Here is a 17,727-nt window from a genome sequence, read left to right on the forward strand (position 1 = left end):
TAACTCCCTTGACTTGTTGCATTTTGTGTTTTCTTTTCCTTTTTGCACTCTGAGATCGTAGCTGGTATGAACCATCACGCGTCTGCTTACGAGTGGACCGTGACAAAAAACAATCTCAGTTTTGCAGCACAGCTCTGCTCATGCCTGTGGACCAAAGTAAGGTAAGAACTGTTGGGCAATGGCCCAAAATGGGGACAAAAAGGAAACTGAGCCCTGGGTTTCAGTGGCTAAAATGTCAGCTTAAGTCTCCTGCACTCTTCACCCCACCATGGCTCATCCATGCCACACAAGCTGTAATTTTGTCTCACCAAACCTCTCAGCCTTTCTTTCCTGGGTCACTTGCAGTCCCAGAGAAACAACTCCCATCAGGAGCAAAGACTTTCCCAGGCAATATGTTTGGCCATTTACAGACCTGCATATGGTCTGACTGATACAGAGATATCGCAGCATTTCTAAAAACAAGATGTTTTCACCAAAACACTCTCTGATAATCAAACAAATCAAAGGGCAACCCAACTGGATCCACAAAAGCAAAATGTTCAGCTGCCAAAGTACTGCTGTTATCTCTGGCATGGCTGGGTCACTGGGATATTTCGCAGAAACAAAAATGTATTTCCTGTGTAAACCCAATTAAAATACCTCCGGGGAAATGTTTCATGTGCTCTAAAGACCTGAAGCCAGAGCTACCCAACTGGCTTGTAAGGAATGAGAATACTTCCCAGGGGTTGATGGAAAGCCTCAAGCACCCTCTGCTGTACTCATTACAGTTAGGCTCAGCAGCAGCCTCTGACCTTGCAAATACCTGGCAGGAGGGTGCTGTGCCCTCCCAGAGAGAGGGAGCTGCCTCCTGCTGCCAGGAGTGAGCTCTGATAACGTTGGAGGGCACTGCAGGATTCAGCCCAGCTGTCCTTCCACAACAGAAGCCACTGGCTTCTCCTGGTCCACACACAAGGTTTGGAGAAGACAGCACAATCTGTAAAAGGTAACCTGTACCCCTCCTTCTGGCTCTGACCAAGTTCCATCTGCACAGCTGGGTCCATTTAACTTCACAGGGAGGAGGGCTTTCCTGCCCATTCACAGGTCTCTGGGGACAGATGGAGGCTGTGGGTCACTCGCTATGCAGGTAACAAGACTTTGGTTTCCACCTCCTTAATTTTCTATTTTGATCCTTTTTTTTTCCTCTCTGTTTTCCCTGTTATTAGTTCATGTGCTTGTACTGCAGGATCTGGCTGGTTTTCTTGCTGTTCTGGCTGGGACAAGGGAGGCAAATGGCTCCCCCAGGTTGGTGAAACATGATAAAAACATAGTGAGGAGAGAGGCAAGGATGAGAACTTGGTTATTTTGCTTGTAACACAATGTGCCTCTTCTCTGCCCTCTGGTCCCACTGACTCATCTGCTCTATATGTGCTCCCACCAGGTTTTGTAGAGAGCAGTTGCCGCTCCAGAATTTTTTGGATGAAACTGAATAAACTCTTGCTCCAGGGAAAGTTCTTCCAGCTGGAAATCTATGGTGAGTTACAAGTGGCAGCCCTGAATAACATGAAGGCTGGGGAATCACCTAAGTGATCATAGTCTGTGATCTGGATGCTGCTGCCATCTATTGATAATGGGTAGCTCACTCCAAGGAACCTGCAGCACATCCATGTCACCTGAGCTGGCCTCTCCCACCTCAGTTTGGCCACCACCCCTACAGAGGAGTAAAGTTGGGAACTGCAGCCACAGCTGCCTCTGCCCTGCACAGCTACAATGCTGGGAAGGGAGAAAGGATGGTCTGAGGAGGAAGGGCTGACATTTGGCTTTCATTCTTTCCTCTGCTGAGCCCTTTCATGTGTCTAGCGAGGAAAACAAAGACAACATTGCAGATTGGCTATGTCCTGAACAGCACAATGACAACAGCAGTACAGGCTGGGTAATACCCAGAGAACACACTCTCAGTGAGTGCCGAGTGAGTGCTGCAGCTATTAAAGGACTTTGGAGGGGGTTTTATTTCCTTTTTATTTAATACCACAATGGCAATTAAATACCCTCATTCAGATTGGAGTAAGAGTTTCCATTTTATTGAGGAAAACAAAAATCTACTGAACCAAAATGAAAACCAGAAAATGTTCACATCAGATTGTAAAAAGTATGTGATTTCACCCCAAACCTGATTAATTTCTCTTGAGACCAGTGCACTTTTTCCTAGGTTATGGGGGTTTTTTTCATTTGATTTGGAGGCAGAACTGAAAAAATCAAGTACGGAAAGGGTGTGGGCAGAAGGGATAGCATTTATGAGAGCAACTGATACTGCTGGAAGAAACAGACCAGCCTTCAGGCACAAAATGTTTTTTCTTCCAGCTCTATCAGTTGGTCTCATAAAAGTTATTCCTTCTTCTTCCAGAATTATTTCCACTTATCTCCTGAGCCTGTCCCAGCTGCAGGCATACATCTGCTTAAACACAGTTCTAGAGCTGTTCGACATATAAACATGACAGACAATCTAGAAATTGCAGTAGCAGCTAGGTAAACCCTATCTATTTGTATGGATTCTTGTGTCTAACCCAAGACTAAAATAGTTCCTTAATCAGAGGGCAGATAGTTAATAAAATATGATGTTATTAACTCTACCATCATCAAGAGCTGAGCACAGCCAGCCCCTGTGGTGTCTCTTACTTGACTTCCCCATGGGTTTCACAGCACTCAGAGATGAGCAGCAAACCTGATCAATATGTAAAAGTGCCCACCCAAAACAGGTCTGTGACTGCATCCTTTGAGCAGAATGAGCGTGAGATTATTACAACTTGATGATTTTTAAAAATGGATGGGCTTAATAGCTATTTTCCAGAGAGCAAAATCAGGGAGGGAGAAATGTAGCTGATGCTTCAGATAAACTCTCCATAACAGCAATTCAAAGTGGCAATGGCACAAGCTTCTGGACACAAAGAAACAGGCATTGAAGTGCACATTACATGTGTGAGCTTGAGTCATGCCAGACTGTCTCATGCACTCCCACACATGCCAGAACAGTGTCACCAGCTCCTTAGGAACACGTGTCACTGGAGAGCACCCAACCCACGTGGAGGAGAGCTGCCTGAGAGGGCCTCAGCACCACTCTGCCCCATGCCTTGAGTATTACATCCCATATCATTCCCTTTTTCTGCAGATCCCTATTCTGGCCCTGTTCTGCTGGATGAGAAGCTTGCATCTCGCTGTGGCTATGTCCTGTCAGAAGACGTGTGGGGCAATCCTGTCTTCCGTGCATCAGTGCTCGGCTGTCATGTGGCCAATGAGGTAAGGCCCAGGCATGGGCTTGGAAACAGCTCAGGCAGTCCATCTTCTCCAATAATACAAGACTGAGATATTATGTGGCATTCTAATGGCATGCTTCGAGAATACGGAGCTCAAGGAACTAGTGTTGGTAGTGTAGAGCAGAAATGAATAGGCAACGGCTCTCTGCTATGAGGTTTGCTCAGTGTGACTGACATGGGATTTCCTTTCTCCATGGAATGACACTTATCCTAATGCTGCTGACTAGCTGCCAGTTCTCAAGCATATCCTTGTAGCTGCTGACTTGCCAGAGAGTTTCTTGAAAGCCTCTCTGGAAAGAAGTAGGCATCTGCTTGAAAAAGCAATGTTTGCAGTGTGATTCTGGCAGATCATTTCCTGGCTTAATTTGTGTGGTAATGTGCCTGTTAACACATGCCTAGGAACGTAGATCACACACGTCTATGAGACCCAGATTTGTCTCACGTAACTTTAGCCATCTAAAAGATAATGTCTAGTCTAAACTAGTTGTTTACTCTTCCACAATAGTCAATGGAGAGAAGCAGGCATCTCCGGAAGGTGATTCATCCCTTCCAAAAACACATGTAAAAGCGTAGCCTGGATTTCTAATTTCTAAATGTTAGTTGAGATGAAACGTACCCAAAACCAGAACAAATCAGAGTAGAAACTTCATTGCTTGTCCATGTTTAGTCTGGTTGGTCCTGGAAGCCCCACAGAAAAAATATGGTAAAACTTTATAGGCAGAGGTTAGCTAACAAGAGCAGGGGTGTACAGTGTGCTGTGCAATGACCTGGATTTCCAGGCTGGAAATTTCTCTGAAAGGTTTTGCCTTTTTCTGTAGAAAAATACACATCCATGTCAGATAGAAGGACAGTCCATGGCTCTGTGTGTGGCCCCTGGGGAGTTGAAGAACCAAAACGATTTCTTACTGGAGCTAGTCAGGATAGACACTAAACAGCATTTGTAGGATCAATCTGAACTATCTGCATTAAAACAAAAGTTCCTGTACTTTCTCTCCATGTGGAGACACCCAGAGTCACAAATGGGAGAAACATGAACCTCATGGGAAGGTAGGTCAGATCTTCCCTTGACCAGCTGCTCCTTCACAGTGTGGCAAGAATAGTGCTGAGATGGGGTCTGAGGCAAAGGCTGTGAGTGCTGAGGCAATGTCCCTGGCTCAGAAAGACCCTGCACACAAAGCACTTCAGACACGGTGGTATGTTGGAGGACCTTTCACTGCAGCTCTCAGCCTGTTCTCACCACTATAAAACTCTCAGAAACAGGACTCTGGGCTGGATGGTCCCATGCAGCCACTCCTGGAGCCTTCCACACCATCTACTGAATTGCCAGTTTTTCTTCCCAGGCAGATGAGCTGTTTTCACTGACTGTGAACATCAAAGTCTCCTCATTTTCAAGCATGAGGGCAGCTGTCACCTACACCTACCCTATGTATTGCTCCTACACTTCCTGGGCTTCAAGAGAAATTGTGTGTGAAGAAAACTACATGGAGGTAAAAACTTCCCCACTGAAGGCGAGGCTACATCCAATCTCCCTGCCAGGCACAGCAGCCTCCACAAATTCCTGTCAGAAGCTGGTTGTACCCCATGTACCAGGTGTAATAGCAACCTGTTGATATTTAGCAGAGTGTGTACCTGTAGATCTCTTGTGTCCCCAGGTGTCAGTGAAGACTGATGTCCCAGCAGTTTCAAATGACTACACCGTAGCATGGATGTCAGCACTGCCAGAGGTATGAAGGGGAGTCTTTCCTAACAGTTCCTAGCCTGCCTCTTCTCTCTAGTCTTATGAGTCATTCTTGGGGCAAAGCTCCATCTCTGAAAGAAAAGGGAGATGACAAATTTGCCATCAAGTACTGAAAACCGCTCAAGTATTTTTAGACCTCTAGACTGCAAAAAGATATTTAGGTGGGAGAACAGAGTCATATGCTTGTTCCATTAGTGGAAACTGGGTTCAAGACAAACAAAGGTAGGTGATTCTTCACACAATGGGTAGTGAAACTGTCAAGCTCATCACCAAAAGATGTTGTGGCTGCTAAAAGCTTACTTGAACCCAAGGAGAGCCTGGAAAAATTGACTGAAGAGAAATCCAATAAGACATACAAAATACAAAGAAGCTACAGATAGCTCAGGAGTCCCTGAGATGAAAAATATTTGAAGCTGGAAAGAATTAGGGGGAAATGATGACTGGAGAATCTCTCTTATGAGGAAAAGCTGAGGGAGTTGGGCCTGTTTAGTCTGGGGAAGACTAGGAGGGGATCTTACCAATGTACACAAGTATCTGAAGGAAAGATGTCAAGAGGAGCCAGCTTGTCCTCAGTGGTGCCCAGCAGCAGGACTACAATTGGCACTACAATATCATAGCTTTTTAAGAGACTTTGGTAGACTTAGAACTGATGTAGCTCATCTCTCTCTTGCAGACTCAAAATGTTGCATACCAGCAATGGCAACTGATGTTTGTTTCTCCATCAGGGAGAAAGAGAATAACAGTAAGTGAGGCAGTAAAACTGGGCTACAGCTTCAATAACACCCTGTCCCGAGTGTACCTGCGAGCGCCCTACCGCAGCAACGAGTCTGACATCAGCGTGGTGAGTTGTTGATCCCAGCCAGACACAAAGCTCTGCTGTTCCCCTGCCTCTCTAGAACATCAGCTCTCTTTTTCTGCCTGGGCTCAAACAGGTCAGTGGTGTAAATATGAACATGGTCACTTCCACTTCCATGTACAGGCAGCGGTGGCTGCTTTTGCTGATTGACACGACTGTCTCCTGTCCTGTTGGTAAGGATCTCTTCCTTCTTCGCTAAAAATAACCACCTAAGGAGCTAGAAGAAAACACAGTCTTCCCATTCTCGCTTAGAGAAGAGGTTTACAAGCTGCCCTCAGAGCAACATGAGCTAAGAGTCTGTGGCTTTAGTCCCGGACAAACGTTCCCTGCTGTGACACTGTGTTACTTGTGCTCCCAGTGCAGTGTCATGCCTTGTCTCTGGCTTCTCAAATCCCCACGTTAGAACCAAAGACAAGTAAAGCTGCTATAGAAGAGCCAAGGAGACTCCCCTGTACTAATCCCACAGCTTTGGCTCTCCTCTTTCATACAACTCTATGCAAGGCATGCAGTTCTGCATCCTTGGAACTCACCTAGTCTTTTTCTCTGAAGAGGCAGAACTAGCCTGGCTTTTGTCAGAGGAGTGGTGGCTGAACCTGGCTCTCACAGAGGAGTATTAATGTATTAATATAATTATGAGGAAGCAGGAGCTTTTAAGTTGTTGTGGCCAGTATTTCAAGAAGGTCCAAACAAGTTGCTCTGTGTCCTGTTCCTTTTGCCGTAAGCCCTGGGAACAGAAGGACAGCAGCGCAGGTAGCTGGGAGCATGGCTGCCAGCTCTTCTGAATAAATTAATGATTCACCTGAAACTGGTGATTCAGGTCTGCTTCGAGTGCCAGGGTCTCTGTGACAAAATAGCCATCATTTGGCTAATATCCCACAAGTTGTTGCCTCAGTGAAAGCTGTAGAGATATCCTGGTGAAATGGAGCCAGGGAGAGGCAGAGACATGACTGAGTGGTAACTCCAATTGCCCCTCCCCTGGAACTGTCTGTCTGACTCGACAGATGGCATCAGCTTCACTGACACTGTGCTAACATGGACTGTGCCAAGAGTTATCCCCACACTAGTGGTTCAGGAATCCACCTTCCTGTCTACAAACATTGTAATGGGAGTGGATGATCAAGTCATAGTGAATCCAAAGGAGAAGAACTACTTACTGGAGCACAACGAGACACACATCAGAATAACCATCCCAATTGGAGCAGATGGAGGCAAGCTAGAGGTTAGTAAAAACCTGCCACACACAAATACATTTGAGGGCCTATACTATGGAAGATGTTTCCAAATCATGACAATTCCAAATACTGATTGATCGCTGCTTAAAATTTGTAGATACAATAAATATTTGAAGAACTAGATGCTACTTCACTGTGTCTTGAAAGCACCTACTCAGAAACTAAGAATTTATGATGACAAAACATGATAGAAACAAGAGACTGCGTTTTGTTAGTAATTTGTAAGACATACTAATAAATCAAGGGTAAAGGTATTCCTGGACACTGAAATTCAATTGTCTATGTTGTTCAGTAATGAAACCAGTCCTGGTTAATTCTGGCCTGGCTCAAGGAGTAATTTCCCAGGCAATTTCCATGAAGACAGCATGATTTAGCAGGGACAGGTTCTCTGCATGTAGCTGGGGTGCAGCTGCCTGCTTTGAACACAGTTTATTCCTCATCAATCTATAATTTACAGATAGAGAGGCAATGTCAAAAAAATATGTTCAGTAGAACAGAATAGAATAAACTACTCTAGAAAGCACCTTTAAAGATCATCTACTCCACACTTCCCTGCCATGGGCCAAAAAATCTTTTACTAGATCAATTTGTTCAAAACTCCATCCAGTTTGACTTTGAACACCTAAAAAGGAGCTGGCAATATTCCTACAAGATTAGATTGGTTTAATTTTAACTTATCCCCTTTAGAAATTCACTTTTTATGTACTGGACAGAACAAGAGATATGACTAGTAGTACAGGGATTGTAAAAAAAAAAAAAAAAAAACCACAAATATGGTGACATACTACATTTAATGAAGACCTCCCTGAAAACCTGGTATGTCTTTATTAAGAACCTCAGCAATATCTGAGCCACTCAAGGACCAGACAAATGGGCCAAGCTATCAAACAAAGAAGCTCCCCTAGCAAAATCCATCCCAAGCTGTACTAGAATACAATTTTCTCTTTCTAGTGTAAGAACTTTAACCATATTCAGTCATCCCTTTATTGAGCTACTGAGAATTAAGACTTAATTACACATTTTACCTCCTAGAGCTCCATATCTGATGGTGTGTATGGAGTCCTTTACAGTATTGACCTGTTTTTGGAGCACACATGGACAGATGCAGCCTGGCAAACCACGAAGTACACAGTCATCAAATCCATCACCACACCTTTCATGCCACAAATACCAACTGTTATCAACAGTAAGTTATTCCTTCCATTGACTTTACCAATCATCTGGTGTGCTATACATTGCTCCACTTGACCTGTGCCACACATCCAAGTTCACCAGAATGTTCTCAACTCCTACTTCCAATTTTCTAGGCAAAGTCAAAATCCAAGTATTATATATTAAAAAGAAAAATAAAACAAACCTCCAACAAAACCCATTTAGCCTTAACTTATAAGCTGCTCATAAAAATATAAACATTCATGTTAACATCTGGATTTTTCCAGTGAGCTCTGGGACCCTGGTATAAAGATATTGGGATGTGCAGTTATCACACTGGGAAGAAGAACTATCTGAGGACAGCGTTCAGTGATAGTATTTTCTCCTCCAAACTGCCTGCATTTGATACCTTGGGAGCATACTGAAATCACTGTGCCACCCAGTGCTGCAGTCATGGTTTTTAAATTATATTTTCCAATGCATTAAGGCACTAAACATATTTGGAGCTGTTTGGAAAACTGATGTAGAAAGAAAAAGGAGCCTCTTACCGTACATTATGATAATTTTTCCACGTTTTATGTGGCTGAACTAGATTCTAGATTTCTTTATAGCAAAGGCATTGCACATCATAGTGCACCTCTAGAAAGTGACTGAATCCACTTTCTATAACGTTGTATGTATTTATTGTTAATCCCCTGCAGCTTGAAGCAATTCTCATGCACTCAGAATATTTCAGATCTGACTAGAACACAAACACTCATTAATCAGAGCCATTAAAGAGATGGCTGTTGGCTAAGTTTCCTGGAATTTGAATGGGAGGCCACCCCAACTGTCTTCGTTATTTGATCCACATCAGCAGTAATTTGATGTTCTCTCCCTGCAGATACTGTGCCAGAGGAACGGCTATTTAATGTTGCATTTGGACACTTTCTTCCCGATGTCTCTCTGGTGGCAATCTCAATAGGAAATGTGCCATTTACCCTGAGGGAAGCACAGCACCACGGCTTCAAGATTTATGAAACTCCCTTTTCTAATAGAACAAAAGGATTTATCCTGGAAGTCTCTTTTGATGATCCATATGTTCTAAAAGAGGTAGGATACAGCAGGTCACTTCAGCAGCAGAGTGGAGGAGGTGGGGCAATCCTTTTGCAGAACATGGTCCAGTTTTTATTAGCCAACAACAGTCCCTTGATCATAAAGGTGTCAATGAGTCTGAGCTCATCTGACTTAAGATTAGCATTTTTATGTCCCCACCTTGCTCTCCATAGATCTCTAGAAGATCAGTATCAAGTGTAATTAGATGGGATGAAATGTGACTTCCTTTAGTGCCTGTCAGCATGGCTAATGTCCGAGTACACATCCAACAGGAAGAGGTTTGTCAAAACTGTATTTGATGCTCCCCCTTGAAGCAGGAGTGTCTTGGAAAAATAAATCAATTATTGCAATGCTGGCAAACACCAGTTTCCAACATGCAGAAACTCCTGAACCCACTGTTTGTGCAGAGCCATTTGACTGCTGGCACAGCCATGCCCCATGCGAGCATGTTACGGGCAGGCTCGGGGTACTCTACATGTAATTTTGTTAAGCTTCAGATTGCTTGTAATCTAAATATTTATTAAAAGTATATACTCACAGAGGGATTTCAACCCCTCATTTCAGTGGGAGGATGCATAACTGCAAGTCCTCTACCACTCTTTCAACCAAACCACGCAGAGCTGTGATGCTATTACAAGGAACAACATTGTGAACGCACAGGATTTGGGCAAATAGTTTTCAGGCTGCAGTCAAACCACAGTCAAATTGCATTAAGGATCAAAGCAGGCAAAAAAAAAAAAAAAATCAGAAGTATTTCTTTCAGGTTGAACACCAGGTTTTGCTTTGGGAGCACTTTCAGTGAAGTAAAAGAGGATATTGAAAGAGATCTCTCACAGCATCTCCTCACACCTTCTGTTTAACCGATTACTTACTCTCCTGGGTTCAGCCCACACTCTGAGTTAAGAAGAATAAGCATTTGGACCTGGATCTCCTTCTATGAGCTCTTTCACCATTGGGCTACAGAGGAACCACCACTGTGTTCACTTGTGTCTGCATTTTCTGAAAAGGCACAACATTCTCCACATTTATGTTTGGCTAAAAAAGCTGTTGAATCCAGGCCAGATTTCTGAATAGTTTTAGGCCAGCTGAATTGATGCTTTTGGAGACTGAGCTATTTGCAGGGGAGAGGAAGGTTTTGGAATAATTATTTAATGTTGTTCAGGATATAGATGCCTGCCTATTCCAAAAGCTGCTGCAGCCTTAAACTTCTCTCTCTCTTTTAGTATGTGAATAGAAATGAAACAAAATACACCCTCCTGATTAACTACACCCTTAGCGTGGGCCCAGAGATGACACTCTATTACCATTCTGCAGAGGTGGAGTGTGTGATTGCTGATATTGGTAAGCTTTCCCCTGACATGAACTGCTTTGCGTCAATAGCATGGGTCAGGCTGTCACTGAATTTAGTGAGAACATTACAGTGAGGGTGAGAGTTTTGGGGAAAACCCCACCCCTCCATAGCTCATTGGTGGTAGCAGCCAAGTTGCTGCTCCACTGATGGCAGCTCTTCTGCATACTGGCAAGACAGCCTGCCCTCGAGACACTGAGAGCAATAAAACAAGTGTGTAGAAGTTGGCTTGCACACTCAGTGAACAAGATGCCTCAGAACTAGAACATACATCTGCTGGCAAAACTTTCAGACATTGCTACAAGTTTCAGTTTGTCCACAAACATTATTCTGTTTCTGCATCCAGGGCAGAACTTAACTGACTCAAATAAATTTCTCTGATCCCCAAAACCAGCATTTGTCTAAGGAGAAATCATCCATGAAGGGCTGTACTTAGCAGCTTACTGAAACAGTCAGGAGGTCTGTTTGGTATTTTCTCAAATTGATGAGTTTTTTGCATGCCACAAAGGTGACAGTCTCCTCACTGTCCTATTTTATCATTGAAATAGCTCTAGGTTCAGCTCAAAGAAGGCTGAGCAAAAAGTATATTTACATACATAGCTCAGCTTGCCTTCCTGAACCAGGGAGCAGACCTGGAAGCAAGCTGGCAGGCCACTGCTAGAGCAGGAGGATTCCCCACCCCAGCAGATGTGAGCTGCTACACCCACAACACAGCCAAGCCCTGCAGACAATGCCAGCATGCACATAACAGGCTGCTAGGTTTTTTTACCTGTGACAGAAATCCCTGCCTGGGCAAAACACCACTGCTCAAGCCTTCCTTCCTTGCTAACTCTTCATCCCACCTTCTTCCCACAGAAGTACCAGAAGCAGTTGGTCACTGTGATGAAGACAACCTGTACCTAACCCTGCCCACGTTTGGCTTGCACCAGTACTGGGATCTGTACCTTGGTAACAAGCTCCTGAGCCAGCACCTTGCCCTCACCAATGGCTATCTTGCAGCTACCAACTCCACACACCTGATCCTGCAAATACCTCTGTTTGCTGGGGGACTCATCTATGAGGTACAGCAGCTGTTTAGCAATGCTTTCTTTAAAGCACATTGGATTGTTTGCTTTCACAGTGTCCTACAGTCGCAGTCTGTAGTGCTGTGGTATTAAACATATTAGAAAACCACCAGAGGGAAAGACTCTAAGCCAGGGCAAGCAGGACAGGAGGCATCAGACATGGACCCTTCTGGTAATGCCATGTATTATGCAGTCTGTAGTCCCTACTTGTCTCTAAAAGATATGCACCAAGTCTTCAAAAACAAACTCCTCTGTGTTTTTAGTAAGATGAGGCAAAATGTCCCATCTGCACTGAGCCAGAAACAATATTTCAATACTGCTTTTATGAAAGAAGCTCTTTTAAAAGAACTTTTTTGTAGAAATGTTAAGACATGGCAGGGGAAAATTGATGCTGTAATAAACATTTGAACTATTCAACAATAATCAGCCAAAATTTATCTCTGTGACAGTGATTGATTAATTCATAGAAGAAAATTTCTGCCCCCATGCTGCATCAGTCAGGCTTCACGCTGACTTAACTCTTGTGACTTGTTAGTATTCAAGTGTCACAAGCTAAGGAGCAGAGCTTTGTACACATGAATGATTTACTGTAACAGAAGTTACATAACATATCTCCTCCATCTCATCTTTCACAGGAAGTGTCCTTTCAGAAAATTAAAGCAAGGTTTGATGTTTCCCTAAGGAAACTGAGAACTATGGAGACCTTACAGATGTTCTCCATTAGCTGCACTTTTAATTCTTCAGCATTTATAAGTAAGTTATGCAACTGATCAATCAATACAAAGATGTGTGATTCTTTCTTTGAGCTCATAGCCAACCCTCTGACTTTCTCAGTATGCCACCCTGATGGTACCATAATGATATCTGCCCAAATGAAGACAGTTCCTGCCATTGACATGAGCAAAACCAAGCTAAGGGACAGCTCTTGCAAGCCTAGAGAGTACAGTGAAGCCCATGCCTTCTTCAAGTTCCATGTCACTACCTGTGGCACTTCAGTAAGGGTAAGCCCATGGCCAGAGCAGATACACCTGCTGGAAGTCTCTGCCTCTCCTGCATTTTCTCTTTTGTTCCCCTGCCCCAGCTCCTGAGAAGAGTCAATTTATAATGAGCTTCCCATGTGCACAGTTTGAAGGTGATTACATTATTTATGAGAATGAAATCTCATATGAGAAAGAGACTCTTCCAGGACAGAGCATACCAAGAATCACAAGAGATCCTGACTACAGGTAGGAGCTGCTGCTCACTGACCTTGTTCACTTTTCTACAGCTGCTGGGAAGTAGATGTGAACACCAAAATTGCCATTTCTCCTGTTCTAGACTAACAGTCTTGTGCTACTATCAAGCAAAAGAGACCCTAGTGCTTGGTGCCTTTGCCAGTGACGCAGCCACATCCCCTCCCTTTGGCTCCGGGACGATGGTTCCGCATTTGAATACTGCAGGTGGGCATTTCTCTTCCTCCATTTTTAAACCTCTCTGACTTTTCACTCCAAAGTTCCCTTGTTAAAACATGTCCTGCTTTCAACGAAAGAACCTCACTAACATTTCCTTCTCTGCAGCTCACAGAAGGGTAAGACAAGCTCTGAATGTAGTTTCAAGAGTGTCCAAAGGTAAATCTTCTCCTATGAAAATCTGAGAATTCCCAAACATGTTTTAGTTCAAATAAAATTAAACAACAACAAAATCCCCTGACCTTTTCTCAAGATGAATCCTTCATGGAATTCTATGAGCCCAACATGGCAATACTCAAACAACTTGTGGAGCCTGTTTTTCTTGAGGTGGAGCTGAAAGATGAGAGCCCCAGTGTCGAGTTATACCTGGAACATTGCTGGGGAGCCAGATCTCCAGACTTCAACAGCACCCCAAAATGGAACATCACTGTGGATGGGCAAGTAATATTAAATGTCCAATGTACTCATCAGCAAAGCCCTCATTTCTGCTGAGATCTGTTGATCTTTCCTCTCAAATAGGTGTGCAATTAATGGCAGTGAGTTTGCTGCAGAGTTCTGCCCGGTACCTGTTAGCCCCAGGGTGAGACACCCTTCTCACTTTAAAAGGCTGGCAGTAAGGACCTCAGCACAGCAACTGGGACGGGTAAGATTGAGTGAAAGGCTCACCTCCCACCCATGGACCCTATCCTTGAAGTGCCTGGATGATGCTCTTAGTCATTTGGTTTAGTTGGAGGTAGTCCTGCAAGGAGCAGGAAGTTGGACTTGATGATCCTTATGGTCCCTTCTAACCTGAGGTATTCTATGGCTCTATGTTTTGGAAAAATAATTGATTTAAGCACCTCACAGACTCAAACTCTAGCCAGCAGTCAACTCAAGTACTCTGACTGGTGTGCAGCTTTAATTTAGTTCTCAAATCTCCTCTGCCACCCAGCTGACTTGAAATTGGATTGGCTGAAAGAAAGAAAATAATTTGGTGTGTAAATATGATTTTTATATGGCGGTTCTGGCTTTGTGTAGGATCAGATTCATAGTGCTTCAGCTCAAAATGTCTAGAGCAGATATATGTCCCAATATTCACATGAAATTCAGCTCTGTTGTCCCCCATCTGTCCCACGCAGTCATCCATCCCCTAGGTGTCAGCCCAATGGGCAGGGAAGCAGAGGCATGTGGGTTTGGTCTTAAGGTTTGAGATCCTGTTCTCCTTTAAGGACTAAGTAGAGCAAAGAAAATCCCAGGACAGTCTCCTGAGGGTACTTTGCTCCTCATGCACCCAGCTGTGTAAACTGCCTGTCCTGACTACATGGACTGGTATCAGCCATGGTGTGTTCACCCTGCCTGGGCAGCTCAAGTAACTGCATCATTATTTACTCATAGTTTCATAGGCACCTCAACTCTTGCACTTGCTAGAAATGAACATGATGCAATTCTGGCTTGTGCTGCTTCCTAAGTGTGCAGCTGCAGCAAGCACCAGATTGAGTTTCTGTCTAGCTTTGATGCACTGCAGCACATGAGGTTTTAAATTCTCCTGTCTCAGCCTCTCAGTTACCAGACTGCTTGAGGGTTTCCTTGACACCAGCTTTAAAATTCAAAGCAGGTTCAGCTAGAAGGTGCCACATGGAAGTGTTCAGAGAAGCCTAAGTCTAATCAGCTGTAGTTTCTGAGAAAGGCGAACAAAAGACAAAATTATGCTCTGCAAAGTGGGATTTGATATGGAAATCAAAAGAAAAGTGCCACTTTTTCTTCTTCTCAGGTGTATGTGCACTGTTTGGTGGCAGCATGCTCTCCTACCAACACACAATCTGGCAGCACCTGCAGAGGACAGTGCAGCTCAAGCTGGGAGAGGAAGGGTAGGTGTGCAGGCGGAAAAGAGCCATTGCAATGCATCCCTGACCTGATGTTTCTCAGAGATTTAAGACCTCTGACGTTGGCATCTGAAATGTCTCGAACATGGACTGTGAGCACTGATGTTACCTTTAGTTCATGCTTTAATAGATGAGCATTTAACATGCAGCATGAATGTATTCTTTAAAAACTGCACAAACACACCGTGTATCATTCTCAGGCTTTCCAGGTCACCATTCTGACAGTCTCCAGGGCTATGTACTTGCTGGACCAGTATGGATCGTTGCTCCAGATCTAAGATGACACACATACACTGAATTTGGTAAGAACACCAAGCCCTGTGTACTAACCCAGAGAAATCACCATGCTTTAAGACACAAGCAATGCAGAGCCTTTACTTGAGGACCTCAAAAATAAAAGCTCGGTGACAAGAACTAGGGAATGGACATGGTTTGCAGTCCCATGGTCTCAGCTTGAGCCCACAAGAGAGGGAAGAAGGAGAGCTCCCTGCCAAGCCAAACACAGGTGGCGTGGCTCTGGAGCAGATGTGAGCAGTAGAGCAGGGCATGTTGGAGTTGGGCCATGGCAGGCAGTTTTGGAGCCAGGTATTATTTCAGCAGGTTTTCAACGAGACTGCCCTCAGTCTGAGAGAAAATGGATCCAAAATTTTAGAAACAAACACTAAGGCACAAGTCACTGCCCTATTCCAAATGTTTTCGAATGATCCAAATCCTCCAAACAGTAGGGTTTGTCCTATAGCTGCATCTGCCCTTGGAGAGCCAGAGCTGTTGAGCTGTGTGCTCCAGCATCACTCCTCACTTCAGCCTCTGTGTGTGTCTCCAACAGCACCTGAAGGCTCTGCTGTGCTGGCTGCTTTCCAAACAGTGCCACTGGACAGAGGAGCTACTTCTTCCAGAGACCACCAGAACTATCTGCATGAAATTTAAAGACCAGATAGTGGGACAGCTCTGGAAAGTTCTTGGTCTGCTAACAAGATCAGTAAATCTTGCAACCTGTTGCCTCTCTGAGGTGGCTACAGAAGAAAACTTACCAGAAAATGACTCAAGGCTGCAAAATAACACTTTGTGTTTCTTCCAGCTGCTGAAATATGGACTTGCAGATCACTAAAATTATTCCAGCCCTGATTATGGCTGTTTCTTGTAATATATCATAAAGTAACTGCCAATCCTTCCATCTGAATTTAAAGTGCAAATCTGAAAAGTCAAATAAAAATACATCAGAGCAATGTAAGTACAGAACATCTCCTTTGCTAATGTGCAACAGCAACCATCTGGTGTACCAACACTGGCTTCAAAGAGCTGAGCCATCGCTGCCAACACCCCTTCCACATGTATCAGGCTTCTTCCCATTAATGCAGAGTTTTGTCTATATCATTACATCAACCTGTCATCCTTGGAAACTTGTTAGTTCCTCATTTTCCTCTCACCTTCTCCTGTATGGAAAAGGCTAACTTTACAAAATGTAAGTAGATGGATGCTCTAATATGAGTAAAAATGACAACTTACCCGGTATTTTTGCTTTCTGTGCACACAGAAAGCCCTTTTAAAAAATTATTATTATGTTTTAGAGTTCAAATACAAACCTGCCACACGACCACCTGTAATCACTCTCAGGATGTGCCTGTAGATGTGGCTGCAGCATGGGTAGATGTTCAACAGCAGTGCAGAGAGGGCAGATAGCACACTTGTGCTGATAACACACTTGTGTGAAGTCTCCAGAGGGTTTCCCAGCTCCTGCAGCCACCCCCTTCCCAGGCTGGCTGATCAGTGCACACACATGACCCACTTCCCAAAAGCTGCAGTCATGCCTGAGACGATTGCTGAATAAATGCCCTGTTAAGGCTGTACCTGCAGGAGTAATATCTGTAAAAAGGAATGGGAGGGTGCTGGGACCCCAGGACACCCCAGCAGCTGCCTGGGCGCTGCCTTCCTGTGCTGCACGAGCAGTGCACTCTGCTGTCCACAGCCCACACTGCAGAGCCCAGCAAGATGCTGCTCCCATGCATTGGCCAGGAGAGCACACTCCCTATTTTTAACAACAGCTACAAACTCATATGTTTAGGTTAACTTTCTGTTAATCTAAAATGCAGTCCTCTAGAAACTGGCAAATGGGAATGGACAACAATACTGACTAAATGCTAATTCTTTTCTCAGTGCTCTTAGGCCACACAGGTGAGCATCAGGTCTGGTGCACTGTCATTAAGGTTCACTAGTTTTGCAGTCTTGCAGAGTATATCCAGATAAACTTGTCTGCAGCAAGTAGGAGATCCCAGATCCTCCTCTTTTGCCCTGGAAAACCAGGAAGTAGTCCAGGAGCATTCCATACCCTTTCACCCACCACCTGACAGGTGAGGAGACCTTTCTCTTCCACATACATTGGAAGGGAGATGGAAAAAGGGAGACAGACTTGCTTTCCCATTTCAACAGGCATTTCAGATTTCCACCTTCCTATAGACAAGCCAGAGCAATTCCACATCCTTGGTCTCTCTCCTGCCTTGGTTGCTGTTCATTATGTAGATGATGATTTTCACACTGAATCTCACAGCGTTTTAGGGTTAGGCATTCCCTGCTTACCTTTGAGGCTGTATTTCCCAAGATGTGATTCAGCCATGCTATTGCACAGCTGTATTGCTCTGCACCTACAT

At 44.2% G+C, this 17,727-nt stretch overlaps 1 protein-coding gene across 6 annotated transcripts; it reads left to right on the forward strand.

The window, feature by feature from the left end:
- Window positions 1-637: 637 nt before the first annotated feature.
- Window positions 638-16,313, forward strand: LOC146440327 (uncharacterized). 6 transcript variants are annotated; one of them, XM_085056928.1, is made up of 24 exons: window positions 642-952; window positions 1,031-1,123; window positions 1,223-1,281; window positions 1,418-1,510; window positions 3,143-3,270; window positions 4,628-4,774; window positions 4,940-5,011; window positions 5,699-5,866; window positions 5,958-6,054; window positions 6,883-7,100; window positions 8,146-8,299; window positions 9,149-9,357; window positions 10,584-10,701; window positions 11,564-11,769; window positions 12,408-12,525; window positions 12,607-12,773; window positions 12,898-12,998; window positions 13,090-13,211; window positions 13,329-13,379; window positions 13,474-13,657; window positions 13,740-13,863; window positions 14,971-15,067; window positions 15,283-15,384; window positions 15,909-16,313. In XM_085056928.1, the coding sequence occupies exons 2-23, from the start codon at window positions 1,095-1,097 to the stop codon at window positions 15,363-15,365; spliced, it is 2,745 nt and encodes a 914-aa protein (XP_084913054.1). In that variant the 5' UTR covers window positions 642-952; window positions 1,031-1,094; the 3' UTR covers window positions 15,366-15,384; window positions 15,909-16,313. The 6 variants fall into 6 exon arrangements, with proteins under 6 accessions (XP_084913057.1, XP_084913058.1, XP_084913056.1 ...); XM_085056929.1 differs by having other exon boundaries at window positions 641-1,123; window positions 15,887-16,313; XM_085056927.1 differs by having other exon boundaries at window positions 642-1,123.
- Window positions 16,314-17,727: the final 1,414 nt, after the last annotated feature.

This window comes from Lichenostomus cassidix, chromosome 3, assembly GCF_008360975.1.
Source record: "Lichenostomus cassidix isolate B80296 chromosome 3, HeHo_3.0, whole genome shotgun sequence".
Lineage (NCBI taxonomy): Eukaryota > Metazoa > Chordata > Aves > Passeriformes > Meliphagidae > Lichenostomus > Lichenostomus cassidix.